We start from the raw sequence: 19,984 nt of genomic DNA, 5'->3' as shown, positions 1-19,984 counted from the left end.
CCGCATCAGCAGCCTCGAACGTGTTCCGCGATCCACATTGATCAATGTGCCAATATTCGCTATTCGGGGAAGCCTAGTGGACAATTTTTTTTTGGCGCTCATCTGACAGGAAGAATAGCAGGATCATTATGGCTGACATAGCCCGTGGTACCTCGACAGCATGCGAGCGTGTAGATGGCCATGACCGTACTCATGTCGATCTATTTTGAAGCAGTAAACATGATGGAATCGATAAGAGTCAGCTACCTCAGGACGATAAATGGGTTAGCGATAGCAAATCGTGGGCTTCAGCCGATAGTATTGCATCTCCATCTTGCCGGCAACACAAACGGAATTTTAAATAGCGGTGCGTGGATCCTCACGGACAGCTGATACCCTGGGTCACACAGGCAGGATGTGTGATTAATCACTGATTTTGCTGATCCTTCAATGGCACTCGCAAGCGAGTTGAAATTGGACCAAGTGCAAGCTGAGTTTCAAGTTCCCGACTCGTTGTAAGGCGTTCTACCTTAGCCATTACCAGCAGTTGTATAGTGTATACTTTTTCAAGCTGGGATTCATGCCAAGTAGACGAAAGCCCAGGAGGGAAAGTTGCCGCTGCAAGATCCGCACCGACAACCCGACACATCTCGGCGCCTCTGGGGTAGTGAGATGCCGTGACACGGCGCAGCACCTATGAACAGACTGAGATGGAGAATCAAAGGCAGCCCTAATAGCCGAAGAGCAGACCAACAGAGGAAAGAGTCTCGATAAGGTGCCAAGGCCCCACGCCTGGTCATACCGAGTCCGTCTCGCTATGAACGAAAATGTGAAGATGCAGCCCCAGCACTGACTCTCCCATAAGCGGAAGAAGACACGATGCAGCATGTTACCATATGTTTTCCCCTAGATTCCGATCTGGAGACTGGCTGCTGCATGACACCCAACTTCTTCTCATGTCTTGTCCGGGGTTCCGGCATACCACACAGAGGCGACAGGCTTTCCGCGGCAAGGCTTTCCGCCAACCAGTACGCATCGGGCTCTGGTGCAGGAGGACCTTTGATGCTAATCTTGTGACCGGAGAACCCACAGGGCGGCGCTGACGGAACATCTTCCCTGGAAGAAGACCGGGGTGCCACCCTCCAGAACACCCAGAGTGTGGGTGGCTTAATTGGATCCGCGGTCCTGGGACCGTTCTCTCGGCTTCGCTAATGTGCGGATCGATAATTTGCGCGACATCCTCAATCGCAGGCTTCTGAGAACGACTGTACCGACAGGCGGGCTTCTTCTCTGCCGCTTGGAAGAGGCCAGCGAGTGGCCAAGTTGGGCATAGGTTGCAATCGAACTAGAATAACCGACATGCGAACTAACCTTTCGGTAAAGTCAAAGTGCCTCAAAGGTCTTCATTTGGAAGCCCTCACTCCATATTACTTCGTACTCCTCTTACTTTTCTTCACCCAGGCAGCTAAATGGGCACTCGCCAACTACACATCCATCCGCCCGGGTACCTTGCCTTGGAGGAAGAAGTGTGGCCGTGATCCATGGAGGGGTCGCACGCATGGCAAGGAGCATAGCGCCCTGATCTCGTTGCACTAGCGGTACTGCGTGCCGTTGCCAGTCTTCAAAACCATGTGAAAGTTGAGAGACCAAGATGCTGCCTAGTATGCAGTTCAAGGCTGCTCGCCTTGGCCGTCTGGGGTGGTTTTGCGTCCTTTCCGTAAGGTGTGCTCGTCTACCTGTTACGGCGCTGATCTTGTGTAAAGCTGGGGTTTCTCGATGTGAATTTAATAGCTGTCCATGAAGGGTTTGGGCTTGCCATGCTGCATCGGGCACTATATTTGCACTCCCAAGCTGATGATCCGAGCTTAGAAAGTTTTGCTACGGCGGCATCTTGAACTTCAACAATGACTATTCTTGCCATAAAGTTAGCTGTGCCATGCTCTGAAATAGGGCTTCTAGTTGCCTCATGTTATTTGTGAATGTGCGTTCTTTGTATAACATCCTCCACTAAGCCCAGCCCTCTTGAGTTCACTCAGAAAGACTAAGCAAACATGAAATAGTGTAGGCCAAAAGGGAAGAATGGCATAGACAGTGTAGACATTTGAGTGATGGCATTTCGATTAACATCAAGAGGCTAGAGATCTCACTTATTATATTAACTACATCTAAGAGATAGCACTTGAGTCAGTAGACAGGTGGGCGAGAAGCCTGAAAGTCTATTATCTTGCTTTATCTGTCTCCGAACATGGTGTGTCAGTCGGTAGACTTGTCGACTTTCCTTCGAAATATCAACACTCTCAGATATGCCGCAAAAACAACTGTGAGTGACATTGCCAGACCAGTGAAAAGCTGAACACCGAGATAGCTTCCAGTCAATCCCAAAATAGCGCCAGCAATTGGCGGCCCAATGAGTGAACCGATTCCTTTGAGCACAGCAACAAAACCAAGTCTCGTTCCCAGGATGCCAAGATCATCAGTTATGCTTGCTAGAACGACCGGAGCCAGGGTGACGACACTCGCGCAGAAGAAGCCATACAAAACTGCAAACGCCACGTTGCCCGCAGTGTTATTCACGCTGATCCAGTAGAAAACGGTTATGGCGGTCATGGTACAAATTCCAATATAGGTATTCAGCACACCAAATCTGTCGGCAATCAGGGAAGGCAAAATACGTCCAGGGATACCGACTGCGTTGAGTATCACAAGTAAATATTTGGCTAGAGCCGCGCCCTTCATTCCGTGCGATTGTGCGTAGCTTTGAATGTAGTAGAGAGGCTGGAAGAATGCGAGATTGCTGAAGAAGATAGCAACGCATTGAACCATATATCGAACATCCAGAAGGCCAGCGATTTCGGCGATTTCTTTCAGCGAGTTGTTCTTTGATATTAGGGTTTTAGCACCCTTGGTCCGAGGTCGTGCCACAATCACGGCATAGCAAGACATGGCTAAAGTGACGAAACCTATCACTCGGACGGTCCACGGAAAGCCTATTCGAGGCTGCAAGCTCTCAAAAATGAGGGGATAAATGGTAGCTCCCAGACTGCTTCCAACGGTTGCCACCCCCATTGCCAACGCCCTTCGGGCTGTGAAGTAGGGAGGAACCAAGGTGATGGCGACGATATACAGGCAGCTGGAGCCAATACCAACACAGAAGCCCTGCGCAAGTAAGAACTGATAGTACTGTGTGCTGATGCTGGTCATCATGAAGCCAAAGACGACGAGAAATGTCCCTGTCAATAACATGGATCGAGCGTAGCCGAGATCATAGAGCGGGCCAAATATGACACCACCAGCCATGAGAAAGAAGACTTGGACTGAGCCAATCCATGCAATAGCTGAAGATGAATCGCTTTTGAGCAGTGTAGTTTCGTAGTATGTCTGGAAAGCACCAAAGCCGTTGAGCAGACCCCTGCGTCGAGAGGCGTTAGTCGAGCACAATTGAGGTAAAGAGAAGGGACAAAGCCTCCCGGATATGAGACGAAGACTCACAGACTATTCCAGTAGAGTGCGAAAGCCGACGAAACTTGGAGCCAAGCTACCATTCCTCCATCAGTAGCTGGCGATTTTTGGACCGCGTTTCCAGGTTCTGTTGACGATCGTTCCGGGATCGGGCGCCCATCATTAAATTCGTCGTCTTCCCGAAGCCCGACCGAGAACGGCTCAACCACGGGCGGTCGAGTATGCAATAACTCGTCCTTGGTCATTTTTCCGAAGCATGATCCATCAAGATCACGGTGCAATTCTGTTGTAGTTGTAGATCAATGTTTCCAAGTTCAGTACTCTAGTGTTGCAGTGCCGGGGTGGATTAACGGCAAAAGCGGCAGCTGTGACCGGCATCGGAGAGCGGCTGTTGAACTCGGATAAAGACGGATCCAGGGTGTTTCTCTAACGCCGAAATCAAGCTCACTACTCGGATTCACGACCGCTGACACTTTAGCAGTACTACGTGTATCTCATTGAATTCATCTCTGAGTAAGTTGACGAAGTCCATTCTTTTAGCAGAATACATTATTGAATCTTTGTGTATGTTGAATACCACCGTTCTGCCGCCATGTTGAAATATTTGTGACGCAAGTTGCCGAGGGTAATTAAGGTAGTTTAAAATGTTGGATGGTTAAGTACTAAGCCTGCCAGGCACTGACCCAATCGCAAGAACGAGATGATGTGATGAGTAGCATTGGTGTTTAATATGTGCTTGAACAAAGTACTAATACATACAATAGCGTACAATAATCTAAGCGAATCTTCAAGCGCACGTAACACTGTATAGGCTTTCGTATAAGGCTTGTAATACTTTCATAACTCCACAAATTCTCTGGGCACTCTTGGAACTCGAATGACCAGATCAAGAGAGTGATCAAAAGCTTCATTTCCATGTATGCCAGCTTTCGTCCGAAGCAACCGCGAAGTCCAAGGCCGAAGGGCAAGGTCGGCCCTGCAGAACCATTATATTCATCATTACCCTTCTCATCTCGTACAAGCCAACGATCCGGCTTGACTTTCCCATCTCCTGGGAGTCCCAGACCCTGGAACCAAAATCGGTGGCTGCTTTTCTCGAAGATGTGCTCCGCAGGCGTTCCTCGATCTCATATCCCGGCTCAGTAAAGCTTGGACCCCGGTTTGGGACGATGACGGTGGTACCCTTGGGGATGACATGGCCCAAGATAACTGTATCTTCTTTGCACTCTCGATCTTGACTAGTTGCTGTATGAGCAAGCCGAAGCATCTCCTCAATAACTACGTCTAGGTACGGTATGTTTGCTTCGCAAATCTCAGAGTGGGTAGGAAGACGACCCTCACTACTTGCTGCGGTGTGAAAGCTCCGAATGCTTTCAAAAAGTCTCTGCTGAACTGCTTGGTCATCCGCGATGAACTTGATGCCTCAACAGAGGGTTGTGTTCGTCGTATCATGTCTAGCAACAACAAAGCCGGCAGACTAAGACGATATTAGGTCAGTAAGTTATCTAGCGTCGTTCCTTCAAATTCGTCTTCCCTCAGCTCTCATGGTTTCGATCCAGTCAGGGAGAAGGTAGTCTTCCTTCTCCATGACACTGTTCAGCCTTTGTACCATCAAGTCAATTGCAGACTTAACGTGTTTGTCCTCATTGTCAACATCCCGAAGTTGTGTTTTGAATCTGTCCGATGCCTGCAGAACCTGATCAACAAGGAAATCGTCTCGCACCGCTCTTCCCCGACGTACGCTTGGTCTCAGCCCAATGACTGATCATGCAAGCTTCGGAAACCCGGTCATTGCTACGCTGCCAATGTTTTCTGCCGACTGCAGCGTTGCTTAGGTCGATAAAACAAGGCAGTGTGACTTTATCATTTGAAAATTCAGGCACGAACTCACAGCCGACCACGTAGTACCGTCTATCAGAAGGGATTCTCAGGGCGCCGTGCGAACTACCGACGGAGTATCTGGGAGCAGGGAATGTGATAGCAGTTCATCAGTACGTTTAACCCAGCGCTACAAACCCTTCTCGGTTGGAATTACCTAGCCATCTTGAAAAGGAGCTCTAGTTTAAATTCCCAGTTGATTTGAGTGCGGTGAGAGCCAATGTTTAGAGTGGAATTCAGAGTTTACTACAACACTTGATATGCGTGGAACTCTGCATAAACAGGGGAGAACCGGAGGAGACGATGGAGAAACTCTTCTTATAAAGCTCCGAGTTACAATAGAAAGAGATTACTTAAAACCAGCTTGGATCCGATATCCCCTGCCAGTCTGTGTGGCCTTCAGGTTGAGCTTTCCGACACATTCCCCTTCCTCATAAACGCGGGTAATGTTGCCACCACTAGCTCCTTGTGTTTTTGAAGTGGGGTTGCCGAAGAAGACTTGCGTGAAGGGAAGCTTAGAACAAACATGGCTGGGTTTACCATCGTTCCAGTTGTAGTACTCAACAAAACCGGATTCTCCGTTCAGTATTTTGCCTGCGGAAGATGGGAGCGTCCATTCGCCGATTACATGAGACTTTCCAGTGACGGTATCGTGAAGAGTTCCTCTCCAGGTTGTGCCGCCAGTGTTCCACACCGCGAGATTATAGACGTGAGAATAGTCGCCGAAAATGTCAAGGGCGCAGCTAACTCCGGGACCACCATCTGCGCCCGGGGAGCAGTTCTTATGCTTGGTAGTCGTTCCTTTCTGGAATGAGGAAAAGACTGCATGGACGACCTGTCTACGTTGGTCGTCGGGACGCGGCTGTAGCCCCGTATACCCAATATCATTAACCCCGTGAAAGCCGAACTGCTGGGCAAAGTAGAAACCACTCTTGCGAGGTGCCCCTTCCATGCTCATAGGGAAAGTTATTTGGCTCAATCCAGCCGAAGGTGTCTCTGAGAATGCCCAGTCATTATAGACTGAGGCCAGACCCAGAGAGGGGAGGTGGAGAGCCAGGACCGTCGCTGTGAGTTTCATAATGAGTGATTTCAAATTGTGATCGGTGCAAAGAAATAGCAGAAATGTCGGAATGGTCTCAAAGGTAAGGTATGGTATGAGAAAAAATACCAAGGAAGGCGGGTTTTTACCTCCATTTAAGGAATTGGGTCACAAGAAACATAACTACAATTTGACACTCCAAAATGTGAAGTTTGTGACCCAGTCACGACGGGCTTATTCTTCGTCATGCCGATTCTTGGTATAAAATGCCTCACGTTGCACTGTCTGCGGTTTAGGCAGATCTCACCAAAGTATGCTAAGGAAGCGTCGGGCTATGTTGTGAAATGGAATGTCCGGATGCATCATATTGAAGCAGACACCGGCAAGAGTTCAGCTCTGATATAGCAAGGGATAATACATCAGTTGCTGTAGTAGGCAAAGAACCGCTGATGGTCTGAAACTTAAATGGCAATTTCTGATCAGGCCCATAATTCGGACGCGAGCAGGGTGTCCAGACTACCTGGTGAGGTGACTAATTAGTCACTAGTCAGACTTAAAAGTCAGCTTTAAAGTTTAACTAATTGACCAACCATCGTGAGAGGGCCCAGCCAGACTTGGAACATAGGGCTGTTGTGACGACGGGACTGAGCTGCTATCCAAATGAGGAGGTTACCGGGTGGTTCTCTCTTGATGTCGGGAATATCACCGAAAATACTCTTTGCGGCATGTTTATTGTATGGAATGCCAGGTATGGGCTTCGGCAGGATGATCTGGTAAAGGATGTACAAAATTGGCAAGACCGCGGTGAAGGGGGCCAGAACGGTCAGCCATTGTATGGGATTGGTGATATCCAGCATGTCTGCCATGATTAGGATTGTTGTTTCAGTTCTTATGTGGTGAAGATCACAAGTGACTGATGTGCCCAGTATACCTTATATGTGAGATGGTAGATGGAACATCGATGTCTTACATCTTGGTGCAAAATGAGAGGTCATGGTCATGAGGTAGATTCGTTATGCTTCAATAAGGAAAATGCCTGGGTCAGTCCTCTTGGTCGGACAGTAGCCAAACCTAAAGCCTTGCGTCGGGGGACGCCACAGTTGAAGGCTTCAACGGAGCTTGTAGTTGAGCCGGCAAAGATCGGGGCGGGAGCGGAGACTAAGTCCATCTCCGGTGTCTCAGCACTTTTATGCTGCCAAACTAGCAAGCTATTCACTTGAGACCCAGAGGTAGCCATTTCTCATGTACTGGCTTTGAGGTGTTAGGCGGGATCTCAGTCTTCACTGTTTCGCAGCTGCAGTACTTGATAGTCAATTCATGAATGTTGGAGGGCTATCATAACGATACCCTCGTACTGAGTCTCCAGGCCTCAACACCTAGATTACGGTCAGCACAGAGAAGATATTGACAGTACGAATGGAAGAACTGAAACGGAGTCGGCTTATTGCAGCTCCGACTCCGGCGGCTGCTCAAACGAAAACTGGAACTCAACATTTGAGGTTCTATTCCACTAGGATTAAATGGGCTACGGTATAAGGCATACAGGGCTGCAGCTATTAGGAAGAGATCTACAGGTCTGTCTCACAGACAGCGAGCTTCATCAGCGATCGTATGTAGTTGCGTCGTCGGAATTCATTCAAATTAAGGTAGCAAGTAAAATAAGTATGTAAGTTTTCCTTTCTAGGTAGGAACCGCACAGTATGTAAGTCCCATCAAATAGCACTCGCAATGATCTTCGCAGCCGCCACCTCAGCAACACCGTACGCAGCTGTCTGAATGTGGCCAGATACAATAACGGGCACAATACTGTTGTCGACTACTCGCAGATTCTGCGTACCATAAACCCGCAGATCAGCATCGACGACACCACCCTCAGCCTTGGGAAGAAGAGAGCAGGTTCCGACCGGGTGGTAGAAACTCGTGACCGTGTTGACGGCAAACTCACGGAACTGATCGTCAGTCAAAACATCCGGGCCAGGCTCCGTCTCAACTTCCCAGACGGCCTTGAGGGGTCCCGTCTCGGCAATCTTGCGCGCAAACTTGGCGCCCTCGACAGCGGCCTTGATGTCGTGCTCGTTGCTCAGGAACTTAGGGTCGATGATGGGCTTGCCGGTGGGGTTCGCGGGATCAATGTGCACGTTGCCCCGGCTGAGGGCATGCATGACGGTGCTGAAGATGGTAATGAACTTGCCGGAACCAGGGTATCCGGCCGCGCCCACGTAGTTTGCGTCAAAGATGAGTTCATAGTCCGGGACGGAGTCGTCTTTGAGGAACTCGAGCTTCTTCTTGTCAATGGGGTTGGTGCTGTTGCCAAACTCCGCCTCTGCAAGAGCAATGATCTCGGCCTGAGCCGATTGATTTATTTGCCCCCAATTCAGAAATCCGTATGCCGCGGTCGTGTAGTCGTAGAGAGACACCTCGCCATCGATCCACTTTTGCAGCTCAGCGGTGGCGTTAGCACCGCTGGAGTCAAAGATGAGCGCATCGAAGGAGTCGAACTCATCCTTGAGACGATAAACGTTGGACGTGCGGATATGGTCTTGGTAGTTCTCACCGACGCCAGGCAAGTCAATGAGCGGCTCAACACCGGCGGCTTTGAGCACAGCTGTCTGACCAATACCAGACACCTCGAGCAGACCAGGACTTTGAATAGAACCAGCAGACAAGATGACCTCTTTGACAGCGTTGACAACCGTGCCATCGGCCAGTGTCACACCAGTGGCAGTGTAATCGTTGCCATAAGTCTTGTTAAGATTGACCTTGACGACCTGGGCATTGGTCCTCACCTCGAGGTTCGACCCTGCAAGTGGAAGATAGCTGTTGGCGCTGTAAGACCGGGAATAGTCGGTATTGTCGATGTTGGTGCCCTGGAACATGATGCCAATGGGGTTGCCGTGCATGTTACCTTCCTCGTTTATAGGAAGACCGAGCTCCGTTCCGGCTGGTTGCCATGTGTTGAGGACATCATACACCACACGGTTGTAGGTGTTACGGATGGGGCCAGAACGACCACGAGGGTCTTTGTCGGAGCCCGTAAAGTTCTCCGACTTGGTCATGGCCTCGATCATGACATCCCACGACCAGCCTCCGCTACCCATCTGGCCCCAAGCCTCATACTCGGCCGCAGCAGCGCGGTCATAGCAAAGGTAGTTCATGGCTGACGAGCCACCCAGAACCTTGCCGCGGTTGACGGGGATCTGACGGCCACCGAGAGCGCTCTGGCCAACTGAAGTGAAGTTCCAGTCATATTGCGTCCCCAGTATTGAGCCTCTCAGACCAGGTACATTGATACGGAGCTCGTCTAGAGCAGACGGGCCAGCCTCGAGAAGCAAGATATAAGCATTTGGAAGACCAAGACTCAGGCGGGTAGCCAGAGCTGAGCCCGCTGTCCCGCCACCTACGATTATCTATCTTCTCTGTAAGCACATGCAAGGAACTTTCCCGAAAATTCGACGCGAACTGTGACTTACGTAGTCGTAAGATTGAGCTGAAGTGCAGGAAATAGCACTGAGCAGCACCAGTGCTGGCCACGTCTTGAGGAAGGGCATTCTGGGCAGCTTAATGATAACAAAGGAAGATTTCTCACTTGGCTGGGTCCAACGGATAGTCGATGCTTGGTGGTGCCATAGGGGCCATTATTGGGCGGACAAGCGCCGTAATTTGTAAGTGCGGCCTTCATTCGACTCCCAAGCCTCGAATGGCTGTTTATTGGGGGACTTACCTCCTTCTGTGTAGTAGACTTCTAGTCGAGGGATCTCCTCCGCTTCCTTGCATTACGCAGAGATTATTCATGCGTTCGCTCTGTGGAATGAAGCTCGCGGTCCATATCCTGGACGGTGAAGAACCTAACCCTGAACCAACATTTCGAAGTCTCCTGAAAATTTCGGATGCGACGTTGACCAACCAATAAAGAGGACTTACCCATGGGTTCTGCCACGTAAATAATGGCGCAGAGCACGACTACATACTGCTGCGTGTGCGTACTATGTTAAGGTACCAACACAGACAGGGGGTTGTTGACCCTAGTCCACACTTGGTTCTCCAGTCGAGTGTGCCCCGCGATATTGGCCTCGCATACCGTATCCGGTATCTTAATCGCCCATGGTATAATGGGATGGTATGATTCTGTGATCACTACAAGATAACTTCAAGCCATGTAATCAAAAGACCATGTTCATGATGGTAGGCTGTGTCGTAATCATAACACGAAAAGGCTAGACGGCCGGAATAGTGTAAAGAACGTTAGTTCATATCTTCCTTCGACATGGAATCGGCGATTACCACTGGACTACGCCTCGTCTGATTGGAAGTCTGGAGACATAGAGGCTATTGATGTTAACTGAGTGCTTCTTACATCTAGTCCTGTCCACGGGAATGACCCGCGAGTGGGCGGATACGAGTGGCCCCGAGAACGCTCCGCAGACACACGAAGGTCATGCCAGAACAAGCACAGCAGCTCATCGGAGGTTCTACAGCAATAATACGCGATAAGCCGGCATGGTGGTTCCGGGTGGGCCCTTGCCAGTGGGACCAGCTTTGGATGCGAAGAATGGACGTCCACAAGGCGGCGTGGTCGGCTCTCCCCGCATGCGATAGCGATGGATGCATGCACAAGCGGTTCGATTAAGATTGATACTAAGGTGTGCCTAGCGGACGCGGAGTTACAAACGTTCGATCCTGAAAGGCGGGTCCGGGGAAGCGTCCCCCCTCATATGATGTGACGTCCGACATAAGTACATGGCTGTTCACTTGATGCGCCTGATGATCAAATCTTAGCTTTAGTGCAGATGAAATTTCGTCCCATGCTGTCGTTCTGAGATCTGATGATATCGTTATATTCTGCAATATGTTTGAGAGATAGAAAAAGACAACGTTTGATGCGTATTAGGCTAAGTTCAAGGCACATACTGTGTAGAATGGTCAAGTCCCCTGTTTTACGAAGTCCGTTTTCCCAATGTCCACATTTGGTAACTTGGCCCGGTTTCAAGGGCCAGGGTCGTGGACTGGATATTGCAGACATCTTTCCTAATGATTGGTTCCAACAGCCAAGCCGGGACACCGATATTATAGACTGAGTTGGTTAGGTGCCATCGCTGCATGCGCGTTCTTCCTCCAGTGCAACTTTACCCTTGGAACGTGGGCTTAGGACAACATCTTCCGCAGAACGCTACGAAAAGTCCTAGAAGGGGTTACGTTCCCTGGGTAGTGCAACCGTCGCTACAGTTGACAGTGATCCAACCTGCTTGGCACTGAGCATGACACCCAAGGTAGCCCTTGCTCATGTCGATGCTGGAGTGGACACGAAATACTCATGCCATTTCCTTCGTAACCAATGAACTCGGATCATGTATTTCAAGTCAGAGTCTGCATACAAAGAAGAAAGCTCATATCAGATACCCGAAAGGTCTCAAGGAGTCCTAGTACCTGAACGATTGTCTCGCGTACCTATATGGGCCAGCGAATTGAAAACCTATCTCCATTGCCGGTGTCGAGCGAGCTCCTGCCAGAGTACCAGAGAGGAAGGCAGTCTATGTCTCTGAGAACAATTACCTGGGCTATCTAAGAGCACGATGAGTTCTAAGAATTGACGAGATTATTAACACGGTGTTGTTCGATGAATGATACTTCAGTACTTCTCCCGTCTCACGTTCCAGGGCCGATCGTGCCTCGGGACAGCGACGCAGGGGTCGAGGTATCATCCCCTATCTCTAGCTGTGCATTACTTTGGTATAGGAAGACCAACAAGATCCGGTCGCAATGGAGGCAAACACCGTGTTCGATGCAAGGGTACCTGACGTCTTGTCCTTGCCGGACTTACCGTTCCTGCAGTGGCTAAATCCATTGAAGCTACCATAGACGGCTTCGCCTGCAACAGGCGAACCTTTCGTCAGCATTTCTTGGTTTTTGTGTCTGTGGGCCACGGTATGAAGGAACCAACTGCCACCCTACCAAGAAATATGATGAGACGAACTTCCTCTAATGAACCCTGCATGTTCCTTTTCCAGTGATCTCTGCTATCTCGGCAACACAGACACTACCCCTGTATCCAGCGGAGCAGTCCTTCTTGCTCCTCGATGCAGCAGAGAGTTCGTCACAGTCACACGCATCTCACCTCCCGCAGAATGGCATCCGTTCGAGCCGTTCAAGCTTCGGTACGCAGATACTAGTCTGCTCCTTTATTCACTCTCGGAGAAACATATCATGAAGTTGTTTCTCAGGGGCCGATCTACCTACTCCCTTAGGAGTCTTTGATCAAGATCGGTGACCTTAGTCTTCAAATTCCGCTACTCGTTTCAACCCTTTAACAAACATCACTAACAGCTATGGCCGACAATGAATCCCATGAAATCAGGACTGAGTCGAATGGCCCTCTTGTGAATGGTATTGCCATTGGCTTTGTTATTGCTTCGGCCGCGGTCCTTTCTCTTCGACTCTATACTCGCTTGGTTCTCCTAAAAACGGCTGGAAAGGATGATTGGACCATGTTGATTGCCATGGTAAGAGGGATTGGTATTATCATAACACTTGTAGGGCAAATCTAACGGGTGAAAAAGCTGTTTGCTCTCGTGGTTGGAGTAGGCACAGTCTTCGGTACGTTTTGCCTCGAGTTTCAACCCAAGCAGTACCTTAGACTGAGGCACAATGTTAACAATTTTGAGCACTCTAGAAGTGAAATATGGTATGGGTAGACATGTTGAAAATGTTTCGGCAGAGGAGACCATGGAGCAATTGAAGGTTTGCGCATCTTCCAGATCCTATCGACACTTGGCCAATCATGTGTTCAGGAACGGCTGACTTCGAGATGTGCAGTATCTTCTCATCGTCATTCTCCATTACAACATGGGAATGAACGTCGTCAAGGTTTCATTCTTGCTCCAGTATCGGCGTGTGTTTGTGTCGAAAGTAGTTCAGAGAGTCTGCTTCTGGGCAATGGTATACGTGGTGGTATGGGCGTGCATCCAGGCCACTCTCCTTGGGCTTTCTTGCCTGCCTATCGCTATTATCGTGCCTAGTACCGCCGAATTTTGCCTCGATACGCTACCTATTTGGTACTTTTCATCCGCTATGAGTCTAGCGACGGACTTCATGATCTTCTGCATTCCTTTGCCTTCCGTTCTCCGGCTTCAACTTCCAAAAAAGCAAAAGGCTATGTTGTTTGGTATCTTCTGTCTTGGCTTCTTGTCAGTGTCAACGCAAAGTTCTTACCACCTATCCCTCTGCCTTACTGTGTCTGACTGCCTTACGCTGAGACAATCTACGTTATAACCTGAGGTTCGCTCGCTGACTTTTGGGCTCTTACTACAGCGTCTGCATCATCTCAGTCTATCGCATGTTCACCCTCCGCACAGCCGTCTCAAGCAACGACCCGCCATGGGAAAATATCGGCGCCGCAATCTGGTCCGCCATCGAGCTCAATACTTCCATCATATGCGCCTCTCTGCCGACTATCCGACCCCTTCTATCCAAGTGGCTTCCCGGTGCGGGACTATCATCTGCCCATAACAAAACCAGTGCGTACAATCGATACGGCTCCTCCTCAGGCATGGGACGCGGAACCTTCAAGGAGCTTGAGAGTGGACAACGAGAAGTCAGCACTGAAGAGCTCGTCCTCAATGATATGAACGCCAGTCAGTCAAGCAGCATGCCTTCGGTATACGCACACGTCACAGCCGACCCAGAGATGGGTCACAGGGATCGAAGAAACAAGGGAAGTCATCAAAACCAGATCATGGTGACCACCGAGACCATGATCAAGGAAGGTAGACAACCTGGTACTAGCAGAAACGCTTAAATTACCGGGAGCCATTGAACTGAGAAGGAAGCCAGTATACCTACCCTCTCGTATAGTTCATTACAGATGAAAAACTCGGGAGGCTCCAGATGAGTTCCACAGACAGCGTATGTCTGATAGCTACCAATTGAATCCTTTTGCTCCTCTTCATTGCCTAATTCACTACAACCACGTAAAGTAATAGGCAATCACTTGCACAAGTCGAAGTAGAGGCCGTCTATTATTCTCGAAGCTTACTCATCCGTGTGCAGTGGTGCACCTGGTCCATCGTGCTTAGCCATCCAAGGAACCGGAGGCAGGACTGGTATGGCAGGCCATATTGCTCCGAGTGCCTATTATGATTTTTAGACTCCGTAATGACTTAAAGTACTCTGTTTTGAGTCGAATATTCGGCTCGGGCAACACATCCGGCCTTCAACTCCACATTGCGCCGGCCAAGCTACCGGATGACCCACTAAAGCGCGGTGAGACCGTGTCGTGTCGCATTGCCTCCGAGTGGATACCGTGACGGACTATTAGTATAACCGAACTCCGCCGTGCTCAATTCAGGTTCCCTAGCCGTGGCTCACCCCATTGGATGATTGTGGGTCTCTAGCGATGCATCCTTGTATGTCATCGCACACGCTGATTGGCTTGCCGACATTGTCCCGCGCAGCCTTGGGAAATCTGGGGCCGAGCCGATCAGAGCTCCCACGCGCAGCCTTCGCACCTTTCACCTTTTTCCCAATCCTTTCCTCCCACCACCCACCACAATCCGTTTTGCCTGGTTCCCATATACACATAGCCGACGAGATTACTATCGCGAACAGATCGCCGACCGACGCCATGTCACAACTTGGTTCGGTGGCCTTGGCCAATGGCTCCGCGACGCCAAAGAAAGTCGCCTACTTCTACGATTCCGACATTGGTAATTATGCCTATGTTACCGGTCACCCCATGAAGCCCCATCGCATACGCCTCGCACACAGCTTGATCATGCACTACGATTTGTTCAAGAACATGGAGATATATGTATGTCATGTGTCTCAACCGTCGCGTCCCCATGGATTCTAACGTGATAATCTTAGCGCGCGAAACCTGCGACAAGGGGAGAGATGACCCAGTTCCACACAGACGAGTACATCGACTTCCTCCAGAAGGTAACTCCTGACAACATGGACGCCTATCAGAAGGAACAGGGCAAATACAATGTCGGAGATGATTGTCCCGTATTTGACGGCCTATTTGAGTTCTGTGGCATCAGCGCTGGCGGTAGCATGGAGGGTGCTGCCCGTCTCAATCGTCAAAAGTGCGATATTGCAGTCAACTGGGCCGGTGGTCTTCATCACGCCAAGAAGAGCGAGGCCAGTGGTTTCTGCTACGTGAACGGTACTATAGAATCGCTTCAGTGACATTCTTGGATCGCCTGCTAACTGCCTATAGACATTGTCCTCGGCATTCTCGAATTGCTGCGTTTCAAGAAGCGCGTCCTCTACATCGATATCGACGTTCACCATGGCGACGGTGTTGAAGAAGCATTCTATACTACCGACCGAGTCATGACCGTTTCCTTCCACAAATACGGCGAGTACTTCCCTGGCACTGGAGAGCTGCGCGACATTGGTATCGGCACCGGCAAGCACTACGCTGTCAACTTTCCTCTCCGCGATGGTATCGACGACACCTCTTACAAGTCAATTTTCGAGCCAGTCATTGAGCACGTCATGAAATTCTACCAACCTGAAGCCGTCGTACTGCAGTGTGGTGGCGACAGTTTGTCCGGCGACCGCTTGGGCTGCTTCAACCTTAGTATGGAGGGCCACGCCAACTGTGTTGGGTACGTCAAAAGCTTCGGCTTGCCGACCTTGGTCCTGGGTGGTGGTGGATACACCATGCGCAACGTCGCTCGCACATGGGCGTTTGAGACTGGTGTTCTCGTTGGCAAGCATCTTCCTAAGACGCTTCCTTACAACGAATACTACGAAGTAGGTTCCTTGCTCGCATTGTCACCAGCCAACAACTGTTAACTGACCCCATCTTAGTACTATGCTCCCGACTTTGAACTGAACGTCCGCCCATCGAACATGGAGAACTCCAACAGCTTCGAGTATCTGGAGAAGATCAAGGCCGCTGTCATCGACAACCTGAGACATACCCAGCCTGCCCCCTCCGTACAGATGCAAGATGTGCCTCGCCAACCCTTTGGTGGCATGACGGACGAGGAGGAAGCGGAGCTAAACGATATGGACGAAGACGAGAATGCCGACGACCGAATGACACAGCGCCGATGGGACCAGCGCACCCGCAACGAAGCCGAGTTCGAGGACAGCGATGACGAAGATATGGATCAGGCAAACGGCATGACGCGTCCTCGGAATGCCAAGAAGCGCACCTTCGGTGACTACCGACAGGCTGAAGGCGAGGTCGACAGTGGAGCGCCCTCACCCGTGAATGGTGCTCCCGAGGGTGAAGAAGCCCCCAACGCCGAGCCGATTGTGGATGCCGACATTACTCTCGAGAACCCCGCCGAACCCGAAGACACATCCGACAAGTCAGTCCCGGAGAAGGAGGCCGCTCCCGAAGCCTCGAAAGAGGATGCCGTCGATGAGGATGGTGATGTTGGCATGGAAGATGGAGCGGATGTCGAGGGGGGAACAACCACAATCAAGAAGGAGGAAGTCGAGGCAGAACCCGTCCCGGTAGCCGAGAAGGAAGAAAAGACGGAGAAGACACCTTCACGCCAGCCTTCCGCCGATCCTGCAACTCAGCCGCCCGTCGCAGAAACGACAGAGACAACCAAAGCCACCGAGGCTGCCAAGGAACCTGTCAAGGAAACAGAGACGGCGGTGGCGAGCAAAGAGACTGAGGCTACTGAGGCTAACGAGTCCAAGCCCGAGGTCGCAGCCGAAGAACCAGCTGCTGAAGCCAAAGCAACTACCCCAGAAAAAGAAAAGGACACTACCGAGAAAGCAGAGGCCAAGGCCGCTGAGCCCGAGGTAGACAAGATGGACGTTGACGAAAAGCCGGCCGAGGAGGAAGCCAAAAAGGAATAGTGGTACAAAATCCCCCTTGTTCCTTTTCTTTTCCGCGGTGGCAAAAAAACAGAAATGCAGCACACCACCTATGATGCAACGTTGGGTTCAAGTCAGCACGCTCGCGGGAGGGGTGCGAGAGTATCGGGCGTTCAAGGATAGGTTTTTGAGGGGATTTCCTAGCATGGAACTCTGGGGTTATTGTTTGTGGTTTTCAGTGATACTCTCATACACTCCTTGCAAAGTATTGTCCCGGCGGGAGGAGATCGCCGGCTGTATTATAGATAGGCAAGGCGCAGTAGTACCTTGCTGGTAGCGATTTTAGTTAAACTGAGTAATATGTCGCAGATAATTCATTTTCGTCTAGTGATTCTGTGATTCTGGAGGTATGTCTTCTGGGTGAGGTAGCTGTCCAGTGGTGCTGATGCTATGACATGCCGGAAGACGTCTCGTCAGGTTTCCAGCTTCTCTCACAGGATAGAACGCCCTGATTCTGCTACTCGATGTCCTAAACCCACTCATGTTGACTGAGTCTCCAATACACGACAAGCACAGAGCAACCGTTGGCCTTCTCGCTGTGTAGTGTCTAGACTTTTGCTGCCTAGCCTTTAACAACTCAAACATACGTTACTTTCAAGGGTTATCCCACATTCTCCATTAAGTCATCTGCAGTCAATGTCCTGCATCAATTGTTCACAGTCCTTGAATTCTAATTTTCTGTAGCGCCGCTCTGGATCTATCCCCAAACGCCGTACCAGTGATTGTATGATATCATTGAGTATCCCTGTAATCATCGAAGAATCCAAACATCCAAGAAACAACCCAACATCCTTCATCATCCCTCATTACAGCTAGCTAGGCCTGTCAGAGTCCCTTTATCCCGAACCCAGCTGCTCCTCGACGCCACGGGAGATACCCCAGGAAGCCGCGGCTGCCCCGAAGCGTCCCATACAACAGCGCCAAAGTACCCTCCATCCTCCGGACTGGGTCCTCTGTCGGTATGTCGCCGCGGTGGAGGCTTCAATGGTGTAGGTAGTTCTGCTTCAGGGGCGTCTACGGACAGGAACCGTACGCCTTCCTCGGTTTCGACCCTCGTGAGGGGCATCGTCGTCTCTCGTTGCGGCGAGTCTTCGTATGGGGATGAGTCCTGGTATGGTGTGATGTGCACCGCGGGAGGGGGCAGGATCCCGGGGACGTCACTGAGATCTATCCGCGGATGCGGAGCTCGATCACCGCCGCTAGCATCAACATCGTGATAGATCTCCCGGTGGTCGCTGGTCGGGTGTTCACACGAATCACTTCTTGAGCATCGCGCCTTGTTCTTTACGCCGCCGTCCCCGTCGGACTGCGTGTAGAGCTCTGTGTCGGCGCTCTCTTCGATGTTGGGTCGGAGGTAGGAGGGCGGTCGCGCCCTTGAGCTCTTTCCGCCGAGTAAAGGGCGGAGAGTGGGGACGCAGAGGCAGATTATGGCGCAGCTAAGCTCTGTTATCGACCAGATTCCGGCGATGACAGTGTTGTATGTTGCGTCGGTGGAAGTCGACGAGCTCTTTAGTGTTGTGAGGCGGATGACTGAGATCGTGCAGGTACTACCAGAAATGTCAGTACAGATCGCGAGGAAGCACGAAGACTGGTAGAAGAGGCCTACAAGAAGCCGAGTCCAAACGTCGCCATTAGTACTATCTTCTGCCTCATCGGTAGGCGGATTGTTCGCAGCAGCGGCACTGGCATGAGGAAGATGACGATGTCGGTGAAGAGGTTGATCGACGACCCGATGATCCACCAGTCGAAAAGATTTATGCATCGGCCGGGTATTGTGTGGTCCCAGAGGCTCTTGAGTGGGATACAGGCCAGGCAGATTGAAATCACCTGCGATACCCCAAAGGCGATAATAAAGATCAAGAAGATATTACATAACTTTTGAAAGGCCGGTAATGGAAAGACGCGCCGGTACTGAAGAAGAAAGGTTGATTTGATCAATGGATAGGCCTGTTTAGGTAGTCAGCTTGTGCTGCCATCATAGGATTGATCTCGAGAAACGCACGACTTGGTAGATGGCGACAGCCGTGATTGCAATCTGTACATCTTGTGAGTTTTGTCAATCTTGTCATTGCTTTCAACTGTGCTGGGACTACCTCTTGAGATTTGAGAAACTTGTCCCTGGGTAACGTAGCCTGATGTAAACCATCGCCAAAGTGGGTATCTGTGTCGCCCAACTAATCAGCAAGATACCTTTCACCTCATACCTTATCGAGGCAACCTACTTATGAGCATCAAAAGTCCAACAATGAAGACGAGAATCTTGGTTTCGAGTAGTCAGCACTCAGTGGTCGACTTTGAGGCCAGTCCAGGGTTGCAAACGCACAGAAGATGCTACCAACGCCGAATCATCCCAGCCCCATTTCCTCAGCAGGCAAGCGCGGACGTAGACCCTGAGGGCCGTGACAAGAGTCGAGAGAAATAGCGCCGTGACTGTCACGCCGATTACGAGAGGTTGTCGCGTTTCGGTCGGATCCACCGGGGGGATATCTAGGGTCGCTGCCTGTTCATCGTCTACGGTTATCGAGTCCATCGTCCTGCGTCTCAATCTTGCCTCTTCCCCAACAGAGCTCGGACGGGCGATGTGGTGACCAAGGAGCTATACTGGGAGAGATGTTGTCGGCCGGTGCTCGAAGGTTGCTACGTGCTCCCTGTGAAGTTCGACATTGAAAACCGCGAGAAACAGATCTTAGATCATGATCTACTGGTGCGTGGAGTCGCTGCTCGAGACCGCGAGGCACCATTCACGTTGGGATTTGGTGTTGTAGCAAATTAGACTATAGGTGGGAA

General features: G+C 50.6%; 9 protein-coding genes across 9 annotated transcripts; 2 read left to right on the top strand and 7 right to left on the bottom strand.

Annotated features, from left to right (window-relative positions):
* Positions 1-406: 406 nt before the first annotated feature.
* CPAR01_01668 (uncharacterized protein) lies at positions 407-1,851 on the bottom strand (the record flags this gene model as incomplete). The annotated part of the gene is made up of 3 exons (XM_060485957.1): positions 407-673; positions 834-1,164; positions 1,427-1,851. Coding segments are annotated over 3 exons (1,023 nt in total), but the record flags the coding sequence as incomplete, so codon positions are not given.
* A 381-nt stretch (positions 1,852-2,232) lies between these two features.
* On the bottom strand, positions 2,233-3,683 carry CPAR01_01667 (uncharacterized protein; the record flags this gene model as incomplete). Its single annotated transcript, XM_060485956.1, has 2 exons — positions 2,233-3,388; positions 3,469-3,683. The coding sequence occupies 2 exons, from the start codon at positions 3,681-3,683 to the stop codon at positions 2,233-2,235; spliced, it is 1,371 nt and encodes a 456-aa protein (XP_060356813.1).
* Positions 3,684-4,345: 662 nt separating this feature from the next.
* CPAR01_01666 (cytochrome P450) lies at positions 4,346-4,705 on the bottom strand (the record flags this gene model as incomplete). The annotated part of the gene is made up of 1 exon (XM_060485955.1): positions 4,346-4,705. One exon carries the CDS (start codon positions 4,703-4,705, stop codon positions 4,346-4,348), a length of 360 nt encoding a protein of 119 aa, XP_060356812.1.
* Positions 4,706-5,665: 960 nt separating this feature from the next.
* Positions 5,666-6,394, bottom strand: CPAR01_01665 (uncharacterized protein; the record flags this gene model as incomplete). The annotated part of the gene is made up of 1 exon (XM_060485954.1): positions 5,666-6,394. One exon carries the CDS (start codon positions 6,392-6,394, stop codon positions 5,666-5,668), a length of 729 nt encoding a protein of 242 aa, XP_060356811.1.
* Positions 6,395-6,921: 527 nt separating this feature from the next.
* Positions 6,922-7,221, bottom strand: CPAR01_01664 (cytochrome P450; the record flags this gene model as incomplete). The annotated part of the gene is made up of 1 exon (XM_060485953.1): positions 6,922-7,221. The coding sequence occupies one exon, from the start codon at positions 7,219-7,221 to the stop codon at positions 6,922-6,924; it is 300 nt and encodes a 99-aa protein (XP_060356810.1).
* An 846-nt stretch (positions 7,222-8,067) lies between these two features.
* Positions 8,068-9,903, bottom strand: CPAR01_01663 (GMC oxidoreductase; the record flags this gene model as incomplete). Its single annotated transcript, XM_060485952.1, has 2 exons — positions 8,068-9,762; positions 9,826-9,903. The coding sequence occupies 2 exons, from the start codon at positions 9,901-9,903 to the stop codon at positions 8,068-8,070; spliced, it is 1,773 nt and encodes a 590-aa protein (XP_060356809.1).
* A 2,775-nt stretch (positions 9,904-12,678) lies between these two features.
* Positions 12,679-14,147, top strand: CPAR01_01662 (uncharacterized protein; the record flags this gene model as incomplete). The annotated part of the gene is made up of 5 exons (XM_060485951.1): positions 12,679-12,852; positions 12,910-12,946; positions 13,023-13,090; positions 13,166-13,536; positions 13,661-14,147. 5 exons carry the CDS (start codon positions 12,679-12,681, stop codon positions 14,145-14,147), a joined length of 1,137 nt encoding a protein of 378 aa, XP_060356808.1.
* An 825-nt stretch (positions 14,148-14,972) lies between these two features.
* Positions 14,973-17,179, top strand: CPAR01_01661 (histone deacetylase; the record flags this gene model as incomplete). The annotated part of the gene is made up of 4 exons (XM_060485950.1): positions 14,973-15,158; positions 15,215-15,515; positions 15,570-16,111; positions 16,169-17,179. 4 exons carry the CDS (start codon positions 14,973-14,975, stop codon positions 17,177-17,179), a joined length of 2,040 nt encoding a protein of 679 aa, XP_060356807.1.
* Positions 17,180-17,993: 814 nt separating this feature from the next.
* CPAR01_01660 (uncharacterized protein) lies at positions 17,994-19,727 on the bottom strand (the record flags this gene model as incomplete). Its single annotated transcript, XM_060485949.1, has 6 exons — positions 17,994-18,744; positions 18,804-19,144; positions 19,200-19,232; positions 19,291-19,358; positions 19,420-19,456; positions 19,521-19,727. 6 exons carry the CDS (start codon positions 19,725-19,727, stop codon positions 17,994-17,996), a joined length of 1,437 nt encoding a protein of 478 aa, XP_060356806.1.
* Positions 19,728-19,984: the final 257 nt, after the last annotated feature.

This window comes from Colletotrichum paranaense (assembly GCF_030867605.1).
Source record: "Colletotrichum paranaense strain IMI 384185 chromosome Unknown Scaffold_1.1, whole genome shotgun sequence".
In the NCBI taxonomy this organism is placed as follows: Eukaryota; Fungi; Ascomycota; class Sordariomycetes; order Glomerellales; family Glomerellaceae; genus Colletotrichum; species Colletotrichum paranaense.
This window is presented reverse-complemented; position numbering and strand designations above follow the sequence as displayed.